General features: G+C 36.9%; 3 protein-coding genes across 8 annotated transcripts; all 3 read right to left on the reverse strand.

Moving 5' to 3' along the window:
* Positions 1-1,271: 1,271 nt before the first annotated feature.
* Naglu (N-acetyl-alpha-glucosaminidase) lies at positions 1,272-5,967 on the reverse strand. Its single transcript, XM_066284725.1, has 15 exons — positions 5,821-5,967; positions 5,609-5,769; positions 5,377-5,552; positions 5,107-5,325; positions 4,764-5,055; positions 4,571-4,716; positions 4,163-4,247; positions 3,923-4,072; positions 2,810-3,025; positions 2,400-2,486; positions 2,154-2,344; positions 1,976-2,096; positions 1,830-1,923; positions 1,605-1,775; positions 1,272-1,554 (listed from the first exon to the last, which is right to left on the reverse strand). Exons 1-15 carry the CDS (start codon positions 5,897-5,899, stop codon positions 1,403-1,405), a joined length of 2,340 nt encoding a protein of 779 aa, XP_066140822.1. The 5' UTR covers positions 5,900-5,967; the 3' UTR covers positions 1,272-1,402.
* A 545-nt stretch (positions 5,968-6,512) lies between these two features.
* LOC136340780 (mitochondrial amidoxime reducing component 2-like) lies at positions 6,513-10,427 on the reverse strand. The gene is made up of 7 exons (XM_066285115.1): positions 10,225-10,427; positions 9,972-10,164; positions 9,748-9,915; positions 9,470-9,659; positions 9,288-9,414; positions 9,082-9,235; positions 6,513-6,750 (listed from the first exon to the last, which is right to left on the reverse strand). The coding sequence occupies exons 1-7, from the start codon at positions 10,289-10,291 to the stop codon at positions 6,639-6,641; spliced, it is 1,011 nt and encodes a 336-aa protein (XP_066141212.1). The 5' UTR covers positions 10,292-10,427; the 3' UTR covers positions 6,513-6,638.
* Positions 10,428-10,527: 100 nt separating this feature from the next.
* LOC136340779 (mitochondrial amidoxime reducing component 2-like) lies at positions 10,528-13,693 on the reverse strand. Of its 6 annotated transcripts, none has more exons than XM_066285109.1 (6): positions 13,431-13,693; positions 12,393-12,672; positions 11,962-12,343; positions 11,688-11,899; positions 11,111-11,185; positions 10,528-10,873 (listed from the first exon to the last, which is right to left on the reverse strand). In XM_066285109.1, the coding sequence occupies exons 2-6, from the start codon at positions 12,638-12,640 to the stop codon at positions 10,720-10,722; spliced, it is 1,071 nt and encodes a 356-aa protein (XP_066141206.1). In that variant the 5' UTR covers positions 12,641-12,672; positions 13,431-13,693; the 3' UTR covers positions 10,528-10,719. The 6 variants fall into 6 exon arrangements, with proteins under 6 accessions (XP_066141206.1, XP_066141207.1, XP_066141205.1 ...); XM_066285110.1 differs by having other exon boundaries at positions 12,393-12,683; XM_066285108.1 differs by having other exon boundaries at positions 13,427-13,693.
* Between the last annotated feature and the right edge of the window lie 524 nt (positions 13,694-14,217).

Raw genomic sequence — 14,217 nt, forward strand, 5'->3', positions numbered from 1 at the left:
TAAAAACTAATTTTTCTGGAAAACGGTCTATCCTAACCAGATGAAACAGCACGACCTTTTTTACTTATAAATATTTGCGTTTCGATTCAGTAATTTGATTTCAAAAATGAAGAAATATCCGAAATGAAAAAGTTATGGCAACGTTTACGTAGCAGGCTCCCTGCAGGTGACGCCCATGACTAAAATCTGCAATTATTAACACAAGCAAAAAATCCCGCTTCAACTTAACTAATTGTACCGAATTTCGTAATTTTAGTGCAAACCGTTTCGAAAATATGGCCGAAAGGCCATCTTCAGAGATCTCCCTTTAGGAGGTGCTACCCCTTTAAGAAGCAACTTTGAAAGTATGTATATGAGACCCTTTTTGATTATTTTAATATTTAGAATCACCTCCCAAAATATTTTAACGTTTTTTCCGAACACCCTGCATTAGCGGCTAAGCTAGTTAAGGACAGGGACTATACATAACGCTATGCCAGTTATCCGTGTTAGAAATTATCATTATCAATAATAAATGGCTAACAATTTGTTTCTACTGAATGATAATTCACACCTTGAAAAAGATGCTGAATGAATCTAATGGCGTAGATTCGAATACGGGTTATGGTGGTAACAGGGACTGTGGCTTGGGCAGAAGGCTCTTGTGTGTGGAGATCTTAGTGCAACGAATTTGTATGGAAATATGTCAACGCAGGACATACACAGGGTGTTCTATCGACCAATGTCCACCACACTTTCTTTGGATAATTGCGAATACATCGTAAAACGCTCAGACACGACGATTCTGTTTTCGAAGGGGGTATATGATGGCACGGATTTCAAATTTATTCAAAAGATCCCCTTTCTGGGGGTGATGTCAGCTTTGGATTTTCCAATGAGACCATGGGTCGAGTAACCCCTCATTTTGAAAGCAATAAAATTCTTTTTAACATAACACCCAATTTTTTCCTTTTTTGCCCATCAGTTCTGAGAAAAATAACGCCCAAAGTACTTATTCAAAAAATTAGATAAAATTAAGTAACTAAATGTTCAAAATTATTTCTCCCCACTTCATTGTATGTTTATAACGAGGCATCCTGTACTAGTTCTACAGTAAAAATCTGATATTTCGTTAGTAGGTAACAATCGCAATTACCGCACTAGATAGTGACAGAAATTTTATCGCTTAAATGTTTGTCAAAATGGCTCCTTTATCACGTAACATTCATGAAATTCTCCTTCGGGTATAAATTCTGCATTAAAAACCGTAAATAATTTCAAACTACTACGAATTCGTGCAATCTGGATTTATTACGAAATACATTCTTGCACATTTCCCTGAAATTTTCCTAACACCTCTGTTTTCAACCCTGATGAACCAACCCCTCATATGAAACTAAAACAACTTTGCACTAATTGTGAATTATGTGGCCGTGTATCTATCTAAATGCATCTTGAACCTTTTCAATTCCTGAGGTCTTGACTTAACAGGAATAGTTTTTAGATGGGGAATGTTCTCACTGTCAGTATACCAGCTCCGATTTGCGATGGTGTTTGCTATCTGGACAGTGTCCCCTAAAGCAAACTGGTTAAAAACTATAATTAAAGGAAGCTTCGATCGGTACCTGAAGGTTTGGTGGTGTAATTGGTCGTGGCGAAAACAAATGGCTCTTCGTAGAGGAGAAATATGATGTTCTTCTCCATGGCTTCATTGAAACTTATGTCGTTGACCAAGCTAAGGTTCATGCCATAGAGAAACTGATCCCATCTCGGATATAAAAAGTCCTCTACTACACCTGTAGTAGTGTTTTTATTAAAATCTGCTAGAGAAATCGGAGATCATTATATACCTGACCACTGTTTAATAGCATAATTCTTGATCTGGCCTTCTGGACCCCATAAAGTAATTTGGTTCCTTGCATTCAACTCGAACAGTTTCTCCTCCTAATTTCAATGTTTACACCAAATGATTATTTTTTTATCAAACTTATCATACCCAACTTTCACTGGCGGCGCTTTTGGCGGCTTCCAACCAATTACCCAATAAGAACGCCTTATTGGAGGCGAGGATTGATTCCAAGTCGAGGAATATGCCACGAAGCACTGTGGCCAGTGTTCTATTCATAGTTATCTTTATTATTTGAATTAACGGACTTTGACGGACGCAAACTTACTGGAATTCTGTGATATTTTTGTCATTGAAAGCCGAAATTAGCTTGTTATAATAGAGGTCACCGTTCTCCTGGAGGACTTGCCTGGTGAGATCCACCAAGTCGTGAAGATACCCCGGACTGTCTTGTAGTTCGTCCGACGCTTTTAGGAAGATTTTCCAAGCTTCGATCACGTCTTTGTAGTCATACCATGCCTGCGTTGTTAGTTCAATTCAATAAATGAATTTGTTGTCAAATTTGGAAACTTACCGAAGTATCGATTTTTAAACTTGGAGTCTTGGTAATGACGAATTGGCCTCTGAGACGCCCAGATTCTTTGTAGTCATAAATAGTGCTCTACAAACGATACTACTAATAAGTCGTAATTTTTAAACAGAATTTTTAATTTTAACTGTGCAATTAAAAGCAGGAATAATTTAAAATAGAATCTGGGTCTGACATCTCCTACAGAGAAGAAAAACTAAGTTTGATGCAGGTGTTGTGAGACTCTTTGACTTAACTGTTGGGCCATTAGCAAACAACGTAACAAACTCTTAATTAAATTTTTGTTTTCTGGGGAATAAGAGAATTATAGATATTTCGTTATTCATTCAGGAAATAAACGGCCCAAATCCAATCGGCCTGCATGCAATATGTTTGTCTAGAAAATTCCAAATTACCTGCATTATATCCCAAGCCCTTTCGGCATTGGCGTTTTCCTTTCCATAACGCCTCCTGGCATAATTTCTAAACCATAAGGTCAAATTTTCAGGTTCTGTTCGCCACGCCTGTTCAGTCATTAGGTCGTAAATAACGTAGTTTTGGTTAATTCCTTCCATAGTTAGACCCGTACCTATCATAGTTGAGTTGATTGCCTCTCTAGCATTTATCACATTCTATAGAGATAAGATTATATTAAAACTTTGTGGTAACAACTACTTGAGGGTTTGAATCTTCAAACACGAGCATCTGGATAGGACATTGTAGCTTGTTTGCTCATCTAAAAGTTGGATTTTCCAGAAGGCGTGCTTGAAATTGCTCGTGTGATGACTGTTTGTTTAGGATATTTATTTTAAAGATGTGATAACATGAGGATAGTCGCTGAAGCACCTGACCTTACAATTAAAAAAAAAGATAATGTTGGAAAATATTACATTATTTCTCAACACAGTTTCCTTTGAGTTTCACACACTCTTCCAAGCGATGTTCCATGGCTGACATACCCTATTTAAATACAGTAAGAAGCTTCGAATGTTTCAAAATAAGCAGCAACCTCGATCTTTATCTCTTCATTATTGCCAAATTTCATTTTCAAGTTTGGAAATAGAAAATAATCTGAGGGGGCTAAATCTGGCGAATAGGTTGGATGAGGGAAAATTGATTGAATTTGGCCATCGCGATGATGGAAATGTAGATTGTTGCATTGTCTTGGGAAAACGAGACTTTCTTTTTTCTAAATAAATGTGTATATTGCCTCTTTAGGGTTTTTCCCTTAGGGAGATAGTCAATAAAAATTATCACAAGTGCGTCACGAAAAACCGACGTAATCGCCCTCCGTCCAGAGAAATCGGTTTTCGCTTTTTTTGGAGCAGATTCTCCCCTTTGATCCTATCATTTTAACTGCTCTTTCGTCTCAAGTGTGAAACGACGGACCCATGGTTGAGAATCAACCCAAAAACCCAGTATCTTGCGTTAAAACGCCTGGTGTTAATTTCGGACGAACAAGGGGCTTCGCTGCGCTCAGCCCTTGTCCTCCGAACTTGTCTTCCACAAACACAAACAAAAACCCTTACTGTATTTATAATGCTCGAGGAGCCATACATAGCCAAAGTCCCTCCGAAATTATGGAGCATGCACCAGATGTAGGGCTGGCCGAAGTATTGCTCCAAACGTTCGAATTGGGGGAATTCCTCCGATTGAAGGTCCAGAACGATCAGTCGACCCTAAAACAAAAAAATTCCGAAATTACTTCTTGAAAAGTCGATTCCCATAAACGAAAAGACGGACACGCTAAAGAAGTTAAATTTATTTACCGTCGGTACACTTGTTAGTAAGCTTTTGGCTCTGTCAATTTCGTTCCAGAAATGATCGGAATGAAACATCCATCCTTGCATCACCCTGTGCATGCACAATAAATTATGTTAGTGAAATAAAGAGCGTGAACTTACGCGAGGTACTGAAGTCAGTAAAGCTCTGGCTCTATTGTGAGTCCAGAAAAAGAAGGAATGGACGAATAGCCAGCCTTGCATAACCCTGGAGGTAAAAATAGGGTATTCCTATGGGGAACTCTAAAGACTGTTTTGAAGAAGTTGACATAAACATTTCTTTTTGTTAATTATTTTCTTTGTTTTCAAGGCAGCGAGTTATTTTCAAGGTAGCGAGAGTGGATGGATTTGAACTTCTTCGAGAACTTTGAGGGGTTTTAAATCATCATTTCTTACCATACTGCGTCAGGATCGGCTGCTGTTAATGCAGCAAAGATACCTTTCCCCACATCAGCCAGGTAAGTCAGATTGCTACTAACGGGTTTCATTTCGTTAAAGCTATCACAGTTGTAGACGTGATCGGTGCCATATTCTGCTATTTGCTAAATTTCAAAAGTCTCAAAAATGCTTAAAACAGGACCAAACTCACTTCTTCCACGAAGAGTTTCCCTATAGTTTGAAATAAATCCTCCGTAGGATCTACGAAGTAAGGACAGCAATATTTGTCTGCAAAACTACTCCAGCGCGACATTTTCGTCATTGCTGTGTCGGGATACAAATCTTTGAAAGCTCTGGGAACTTGTCCGGCAAAACCAGGTAGGATCGTAATGACGCCAAACTCCCGCATGCGATCAACGATCTTATGTTGCAAATACAAAGACCTATTGTGCCAGGACTCGGATAGTGGTCCACCCCAACCTCGAAGGTTGCCCATTCTTAACCTGAATAAAATCTATTCTTTTCCAATCGTAGTCGATTATTGTACAACATACCAAGACAAGAAGGCCGGCCCTGAGAATTGCTCATCAATATTCTGGCTAGTTAAGCCTAGTTTCTTGTAGACGCGATCCCAAATTGCCTCTTGACCATTGAAAGCCAACACGAAATTAAAAGCGTTGAGCACCATCCAGTCTATGTGTTTCTCCCATTGATCCCAGCTCCACCAGACGAAGCTGTAACTTGTGGTGCAGACGTTTTGGTAGTACCGAAAGCTGTTGGGAAGAAAATCGGATATTTGTTTTAAAATCTATTGGAGATTGTACCGGTCATTTAACAATATTTCTACACTGGCATCGGGTAGTACTTCAGGTAAATTGAGCTGCGATACTTCCCAAGATATATGGGCGTTGCAGAAATATTTAAGGTAATAGTTGAAACCTGTGGCTGCAGCCACTCCTGTGGTACCAGTGATTTGAATTTTCTCATCAATTTTCTCGATCTAATTGAATTTTCATGTTTTTCTGAGATTGTCAATTGGATAAATACAGAAATCACCTTAAAACATTCCTTCCCATCTTGAGTGAAACTGGAATTAACCGTCACAGTAAATTCGCTTGATCTGTTAGGCAAAAGTCGCTCAATCAACTGAACCACCGCATCTTTCTGCACATCTGAAGAAGTCTGGGGCTTTAAGTGTCCCAATGTGGTTTGAAATCCTGCAAGAAAACTTCTCTAAATCTGAAAGGTATTTACCTGGCCGTTCTTACTATTGTAAACTTGAGGAGATACAAAGTTGAACAAACAGAAAAAAGCCACACACAGAGAAAGATAATAATATGGTTTCATGTTGAAGGTAACATCGGCTGAACGAAACTGCAACTAATTTATCGATATCGACTTGGTAACAGATCTGAAATGTTATTTTTCCACTTTAGATAAGCTCTGTTGTCTCTACAGGATGCGGTTTAAGTGCTCACTCATCTTCTCCGATTTGCTGTAATTAGAATGACCATTGGCGGAGAAATCGTATCCATGACACGGATTGCGGGAGAAAATTATGTGAGAAACAGGTACAGTGTTTGATGTTTTATAAATCGTGTTTTCCAAACTTGGAATAAAAGTTCCAGGTCCGTATAGAAAAAAAAACTGAGTTGGTGGTGATATTTCGAACGAAAAACTTCGCCTTGGGATTGTAATGAGTCTCTATTGTAACGGGGATGAAACGGTCAAAAAAACGTATTAAACTTTTTTTGATCGGATTGATGGTTTTTGAAATATCCTCAATTAAACAATTTGGCCAATTTTACATTTTTCTTAAAATCTCACAATCCAAAGACAGTTCAGCAACGCCAGTAAATTCTTCTCCAATCTAATCGATTTTGCAACTTTCATCGTTTTGGAAATAGCAATAGTAGTTACATCCAAATGACACACCCTGTATGTTATAATCATACTCCAGTTTCTTCAGTCGAAAAATTTATTTAAATCGAGTAACAGAACCCATTCTATTTATTAACTAACAAACAATATTTTAATAGTAATTAGTTTATGTGGTGCTGACTTCGGAAACGATTAGATACCCATATCAGACCTTTGGTACGTAGACAGCATCTCCTTTTCTGATTTTACCAGTTTTCAGTACCTTCAGGTAAATACCCATCACTCCACATTTAAACGGCCCATTTGATTTTCGGTATCTGTAAACCACAGCTAAATGATATTCAAGTAAAAAACCTTGCATGAAAAAGTAAGACAAAGTTGCTGCTTTTGATGATTCCAGCGGATGCGCGATGCAGTGCCAGTCGTGTTATCGCAGACCTATTAGATCATTTAAGGAACTCAATTTTCTATGATTATATTATAGATATTCGGTGTTCGATAGTAGTACACGATGCTCTCCACTTAATGCAATAATAACGAGTTTGAACACTCGCACCAGTGCGGTAATATGGCTAGCGAAAGCTATTTGCATCTGTCGTCGTTAAATACTAACCGGGGGGCCTTTGATGTTGTTGCTATTGCTCGACCCCTGAGCGTGGGATTCGCCCTCGGGATCCAGGAAATACCTATTAAACACCTTTCTCACTCTTTACCTCGTCTCGTATTTATGCAAACAGATGTATCATATGTCTTCTTTATACAGGGAAAGTCAAAATTTTTAATTAATAAATTTTTTTAGCGATTTGACAGAACCAGTATTTTTTTATACCTTGATTTTTTCACAGTTTTCCTGCAGAAACGGTATACTTTGCATTCATTGATATCTTGCACCTTTTTTGAGAAAATCGCATTTTATTATCAATGCACACACAGTGTGACCCATTTATTTTAGGGACAGTTTGAAAAGTTTATTGATTGTGCGATTTTGCTTGGATTTTTTTTTAATTATAGAGCTTGATAAACTGCACATTTATAGCAAAAATAGCCTGGTTAATATAAAATTCAAGGCCACTATGACAGTTTCTAGGAGTAAAATTTTAATAAATCATATTAGCGATTTTTTTAGATACCATCTGTGCACGCCACTGGATTGACTACCCCTCAAAACGGACCTGTACAAAATTTTATTGAAAAATTTTAAGTAATAATGATTTTGTAAAAATGCACCCTCAGTATGAGTTTATTTTCAAAAATTCATAGTAGGCTATGGAGAACAAGTGAAGTGTTTAGCTGTCAAACAAACGCAACAAATATCAACATCGATATTAGAACTTGTTTGTACTTAATGGAAATGAAATTATTAATCGTGATAATTATGGAAAATTTAAGTGTAAGAGAAAAAACAGAAATTGTTCGTCTTGTTGGCGACAACGTGCGCTCGGCAGCAGAACCTGAGGCAAAATTCAACATCAGACATCCAGTTAGACCAGTAAGTCGAAGTGACGAGGCAAAATGGACGCCGTAGACTTTTCCTAAATAACAACCAAATTTTGCAATATTTTCACGGCAATCCCCGAAATAGCTTTAGAATGGCTAGTTTGGACCTTAATATATCCAGAGTAAGTATAAGGAGATGTAAGTAAGTACCTAGGGTGCATTTTTAATTCTACAAAATCGTTATTACTTAAAATTTTTTATAAAAATTTTGTACAGGCCCGTTTTGAGGGATGGTCAATTCAGTGACGTGCACAGATTGCTTCTAAAAAAATCGCTGATACGATTTATTAAAATTTTGCTACTGGAAACTGTCATAGTGGGCCTTTAATTTTATATCAACCATACCATTTTCGCTGAAAATATGCAGTTTATCAAGCTCTATAATAAAAAAAAAATCCGGACTAAATCGTGCAATTAATAAACTTTTTACAGACCGACCCCAGAACAAATGGGTAACTCTGTATATCATACATGCCAACAATTTGAAATGAAATCATAGAGCAGTTTATTATTAAAAAAAAAATGGCATGTTTACGTCTGAAATAAACATAACTATGAGCTATTTAAACCACGGAACTTTCATTGTTATCATGATAATTGTTTGAAAGTTTTTGCAAAAATACTTTTTTTAATCGCGGGCTTTAATTTCTCACTTTGAGAGCGAATAACTAGGGAACGAAGGCCGCTAGGAAATTTTTTATAGAAAGTTTTAGCATTATTTTAGCCTTCTCTATGGTCCCTAAAATTTATTATATAATCTTTTGGGACGCCCTGTATACTCTGTTTTTCAGGATTTCGGCTGCTATTTGCGAATCCACTTTTCTTTCACGTTTATCTTCATCGCTGTCTCCAGTTACCCTCCATTTGCATCTCAGCATCCGTTTGATTTCGATAGGGTTTTTGCTAAATTCTTCCATGCAAATTATTACTGAATTTTTTTGTTCAACTAACAAGCATTTCGCATCCGAACATTGTGTATTCTGGGTTATCTATTTACATCAATAATTGTTCGACCGTACACAGCACCCTCTGGTGCGGCTGTCCAAATTCGCCATCAGCTAGTGGATAATATGGACTTTTCAATTAACCAACTGGGTATTAAAATGAAACAGAGTACCTCCTATATATAAACTTCATATCCATATACTTACAATTCTAAAGTTCTTAACGGTTCTCTCTCTTTGTTTAACACGCCATTCTCTGTAACAGTCGTTTCAATGCACCTCAAGCACTCCAAACAAACTTTGGTTATTACGTTTCCAATTTTAACATACTGCCATTTATCTTCTTCAAAGGCTTTGAGTCCTAAATATTAATTTTTCAATAACGCTAGAAGTATGTGTTTAATATTCTGAACCTTCAACCAACACATTAGGCCTGAAATTTTTGAACGAAATTTTCTGACCCTCAGGTAGTTTTTCGCTCAAATCTTCAACGGTAGCTTCGTTGACCAAATGCAAAGCTGCCAAATCGCTGAAAATTCCCTACAAATTTTAACTTTTTTCCTTGGAGCTAATGCATTTTAGTAGAGTTTCTTACAGCCATACTGTTATCCATATTCGTGTAAAATGATGCCCACTTCTTGTGGTCTCTGAGGACGTTCCTGACATGGTTTCCATCCCCATAACCCATCCTTAAGCCTTCATCTTTATTCAAAAGCAAGGTGCTCAACCATTTGGCGACACTCTCCCCGCAGTCAGTACACGGAAATGGTTCATTTCCAAAAGTACTATCTCAAGTCAGAGTGCTGAAATTGTTAGCAAAACAGCATCTTTGCTTATGGTTTAAGAGCATGTAACTTTCTTATGCAAACTTACACTATTACGTCATTTTTAGCTTTTGGAATGCTTATATAAAGGTCAATCTTATCAGGAGCACCGAGAATGATTCCATTTTCCGCGGCTTTTGTCGTAATTAGGATGGTTTTCGGAAGTTGCCGCGCTGTCCTCACTTCTTTGTCTTTACTTGTGTAGATGAGAAATGATCTGGTATTGATTGAATGCTCAGAAACACAAGCTCTGCATTTGAAATTAATACTGACCTGTCTCGCAGCTCTATGCTGTTATCTTTTTTGTTGGTCTCTTTCACACCTTTATCAGTCAGAAATAAAGTTTCAGAATTAATACCATGTCCGCTTTTCAGAGGATATATAAACAGGTCCTTCACTGCCCCCACTTTTTGCCACTGGGACGGGATTTTCTCTTTGTTGAGCAGCTTTTTCAAGAGTACTATGCCTATATTTAAAGGGTTTTAAATGAGCGTTAAAGTAGTACTACCCAGTATAGGGATTTTACTTAAAATGGTGAAAAACGCACTCCCCACGCCAATAGCGACAGTCGCAGTTGTGATAGAAGGAGCCATGTCGTTTGCAGTCTAATTTTATAACTGAATGTCTTTTAATGTTTCAGTTTGTTTAATTTTAATTGTTGAGATAAATAATAGGACCTTGGACGGATGCAGCGGCGTCGTATGTGAAATATAATACTTCCCGGGGTAAATAGCAACCAATTGCTAAGCTGAAGATGTTTGGATGAGAAATGCTATTTAATCTATCACTATCACCATCATTAATTTAATCCAAATTAACTAAACACGTCTCAGCGCATTACTAATATATTTTATTGGTAAAGATCTCTAATGACTACATTGGCAAGTGCTTTATTATTTACACTGCAATCCTATTTTTCTTAGTAATGTTAATTAATCATACCAATATTATTATGTAAATTAAGTAAGCAATTCAGATCAACAATGATATCTACTAGCACATATTTAGAAATCCAGCACTCTTATTCTTGCAATGTCACTGCTCCATTCGTAGCTGGATGGGTTACACTTTTAGGAATGTAAACTGGATCACCGAGTTTGATGGTTCCCGCCACTTTCACTTCGCAATTAACTCCCATGGTAGGTAAACTATGGGGGCCATTGCTGAGCCGGTAGCTGTAAAACGTTATATTCTGATGGAACTTGTAATAGAGGATGGAAATCACTAAATGAATTTTACTACGTCAACGAGATTAGTTGATTGTTAAACCGCAAAAATGTTTTGGTCCAACAGGCCAGAAAAGGTCAGTCACGCGAAATTTGGTTAAATATTTTCTTTCTGGTAATCTAATTTATTTAATTGAAATGCGGAATAGTCGTAAAATAGATGTGTGGTCTGAATAAAATACTTACGTCTCTAAGGTTTTCAGTGGCTCTCTGTCCGAGCTTCTGGACGCGTTTTCTGGATTCACTGTTGTCATTATACACCTGGAAGAAAGAAAAACTCACCAGAGTTTCATACACAGGGTGATTTTAAAAATTAAAAAATATTAGGGAAACATGTACATAGGAGATCCTCTGTATGTGACGCCCCTCACTAATATCTATAATTATCACCACAAAAAAGGTTTCCCGCGTATTTTATAATTTTAACGTAAACCATTTCCAAAATATTGGGAAAAAAACATCTTCAGCATTCTCCTTTAGGAGGTTCGAGCCCCTTTAAGAAGCAAATTTTGAAGTATGTTTACAAGAACTTTTTTTGTTATTTTAATCACTAGAATCCCCTCCCAAAATATTTCAACATTATTTCCGGATACCCTATATTCAAACATATAATTAAAGAAGTATATAGTTCAAAATTGATGTTTTATTAGGAGCTTAAAGGGCAGGTTCTCATGACATGCTACTTCGTAATAAACCATACGAGTCACTGTTTAATATAATAAACTTTCGACAACACAGACTTAAATTATCATTGTATGTTTACCTAGTGCATTCTTTAACATTTCGCAAGACTACATCCCCGATCTTAATCCAGTCCCAGTTATCCTCGGCATAGGGTTGGAGCGCAGGACCGTCTATAACCACGTTGGGTCTAAAATTATCGACCGTAACACTGGAATTGCCGATCCTTTTATTCAAATCACGCATCGACGCCTGGGTTAACAGTAATACTGCCGTGAGATCCGAGTATAAACCCTAAAAACCGCTAACTAGCTATTGTATATCGTAAATTCACCTATTATTTAAAAAAAACTTACAGTAGAACTGTTAGTTAAATTAGTATAATAATCCAGAATTGTCTTGTGGGTTTTTCTAATATCCCTCTTCCTGGTCGCATCGTGATAGCCTAGTCTCAATCCAGAGTCCTTTTGGAGGATGTACCTGGAGAACCAGGAGGCGGCCTCGTCTCCACAGTCTATAGTATATATCTCCTCTCCCTTATGTAATCTAATAAACGAGTCGTTATTATCATCCTTCGTTGGAATTTTCACGTATAAAGTCCTCATTGTAGGGGCGTCCACTGCGAGGTAGTGATCATCGTGCACGGAAACATCGATGAGAACCATTTTGGGGTAAGTTCGGGCAGTGCGAAACTCGTTATCTTTTTCTGAGTAAACCACCAAACATCTGAAGTTTGAGCTATTTTCATGAGTTTTGAACAAACGAGTTATAATCATATTGGATTTACCTATCTCTGAGTTGAAACCCATCAGCTTCATCTTTAGAATGCCTTAGACCGAATTCAGTACACTCGGCCTTGGTAAGCTCGATCCTATGGCCACTTTTCAGAGGAAATAAGTTAAGTTTTGTCAGTTTTCCTACTTCCTCCCAAGACCAGGGTATGATATCTTTCTTCTTACGTTGGTAGAAATAGGCTCCCGCAGCGGCCAGAATCGAGGCCAGGGATATTATTGTTAATTTTGTTGCGATACCCATGTTGGCAGTTATTGTGGTATGAGATCCGAGATCTAATTGAACACTAATTGAAGAGCTGGCAGTTATGGAATGGTAGCATAAGTTTTAGATTTTATGTCTTAATATGTGTGACTATTCCAAAAAAAGCAAAGTTGCGGTTTTACAGCGCCATAAACAGTCCTAACATGTCACTTTGTTAAGGACATAAAAATGTTCAAAATTGAACGTAACTTCATTACAGTTTGCTTACACCAAACAGTGGAATCATAGGTAGATAAGAGAGGCACGTAGTTTAACTTGTCACCTTCATATTGTATTCAATGAAAATACTTACCAATCGTAACATTGGCAAATTAGGGTCCCGACCTTGTATAAATTCGATTTTATATTATAAAAATGTAAAAAAATATGTGAAATACTGCATTTAGCTGAACAGAAAGTGTGCTTGAAACGCCTAAGAAGTTATTTTGGAATAATCTTTAAAAAATGTTATAGATTAAATTTTAACAAACAAATATAACAAACTCGAGAAGCTGAATCTTTTTTATCTCTTCAAGACACAACAAAACGAATTGAATGACCGATATATTTTTTACATTAATTTACGATTATAGTTGCCCAAATGAAGATTAATGAATATCAGCAAATAAAATAGACAAATCGATTTAGCCTATTCATGAATAAAAAAGAAAAGGTTGGTGCACATAAAACATTTACAAAAAGATAGAAAAATTTAATTTTCATGGCAAATTTCACGCAGTACAGTTATAAAAACTGAAGCTGGTGCGAAATTGTACCTATAGTTACCTACTATGGACTAAAAGAGACCTTCAAGAACACGCCTTGCTGCTGCACTTATCTGCTGGTAAACCACATGATTATGTACTCAGGCAGATGCCGGTACCACCGCTTTCGCATCTATTGGTACACTGTTAATACTAGTACTGTGATGACAATATAATTTTATTAATATCCCGCTGGGTTTGCGGAGCAACGAAGAGAGACAAGATGATTATCGTAGATGAGATTGGAAAAGGGGCAGCGGTATGAGTCGGTGGATGAGCACCTACTGCTCACATGCCTATGTATAAACACATAAAAAATGATGAAATTTAAACTTAATGAAGAATTTGATAGTGTGCCCATAAAAAATAGATACTAATGTATATAGGGTGATATAGAGTGCTCCCGGCGAGTTTGTTATCAATTTTTCTAGTTTCAAAAATGTATTAAAACAAAAAACATACTTCCGTTAATCGTTTTATGAGAAAAATATCCAATATTCAATAACAAGTTTAGGTAATTTTGCAGACCATACCTCCCTGCTAAAATGTGCTCATTTGTAAAAAATTTCACCAAGACCACAAAAATTATAGTTACAAAAAAATCGTTTTAGCTTGTTGCGTTTGGTTTTGAGAATATTCATAATTCATCCGCAAGCACTAACTTTTCACATTCCGTACATGAAAACTAAACGTGTTCGTTATACCTGTTTAAATTTTTTTATTTTAAGAGCGAAATGTCTAATTAAATTGATCGCACCAATTTTCAGACACCTTGTATTTATCCTGTCATATCTAATGAAGCAGGTATACAAA

This window comes from Euwallacea fornicatus, chromosome 8 (genome assembly GCF_040115645.1).
Source record: "Euwallacea fornicatus isolate EFF26 chromosome 8, ASM4011564v1, whole genome shotgun sequence".
Taxonomy (NCBI): Eukaryota; Metazoa; Arthropoda; class Insecta; order Coleoptera; family Curculionidae; genus Euwallacea; species Euwallacea fornicatus.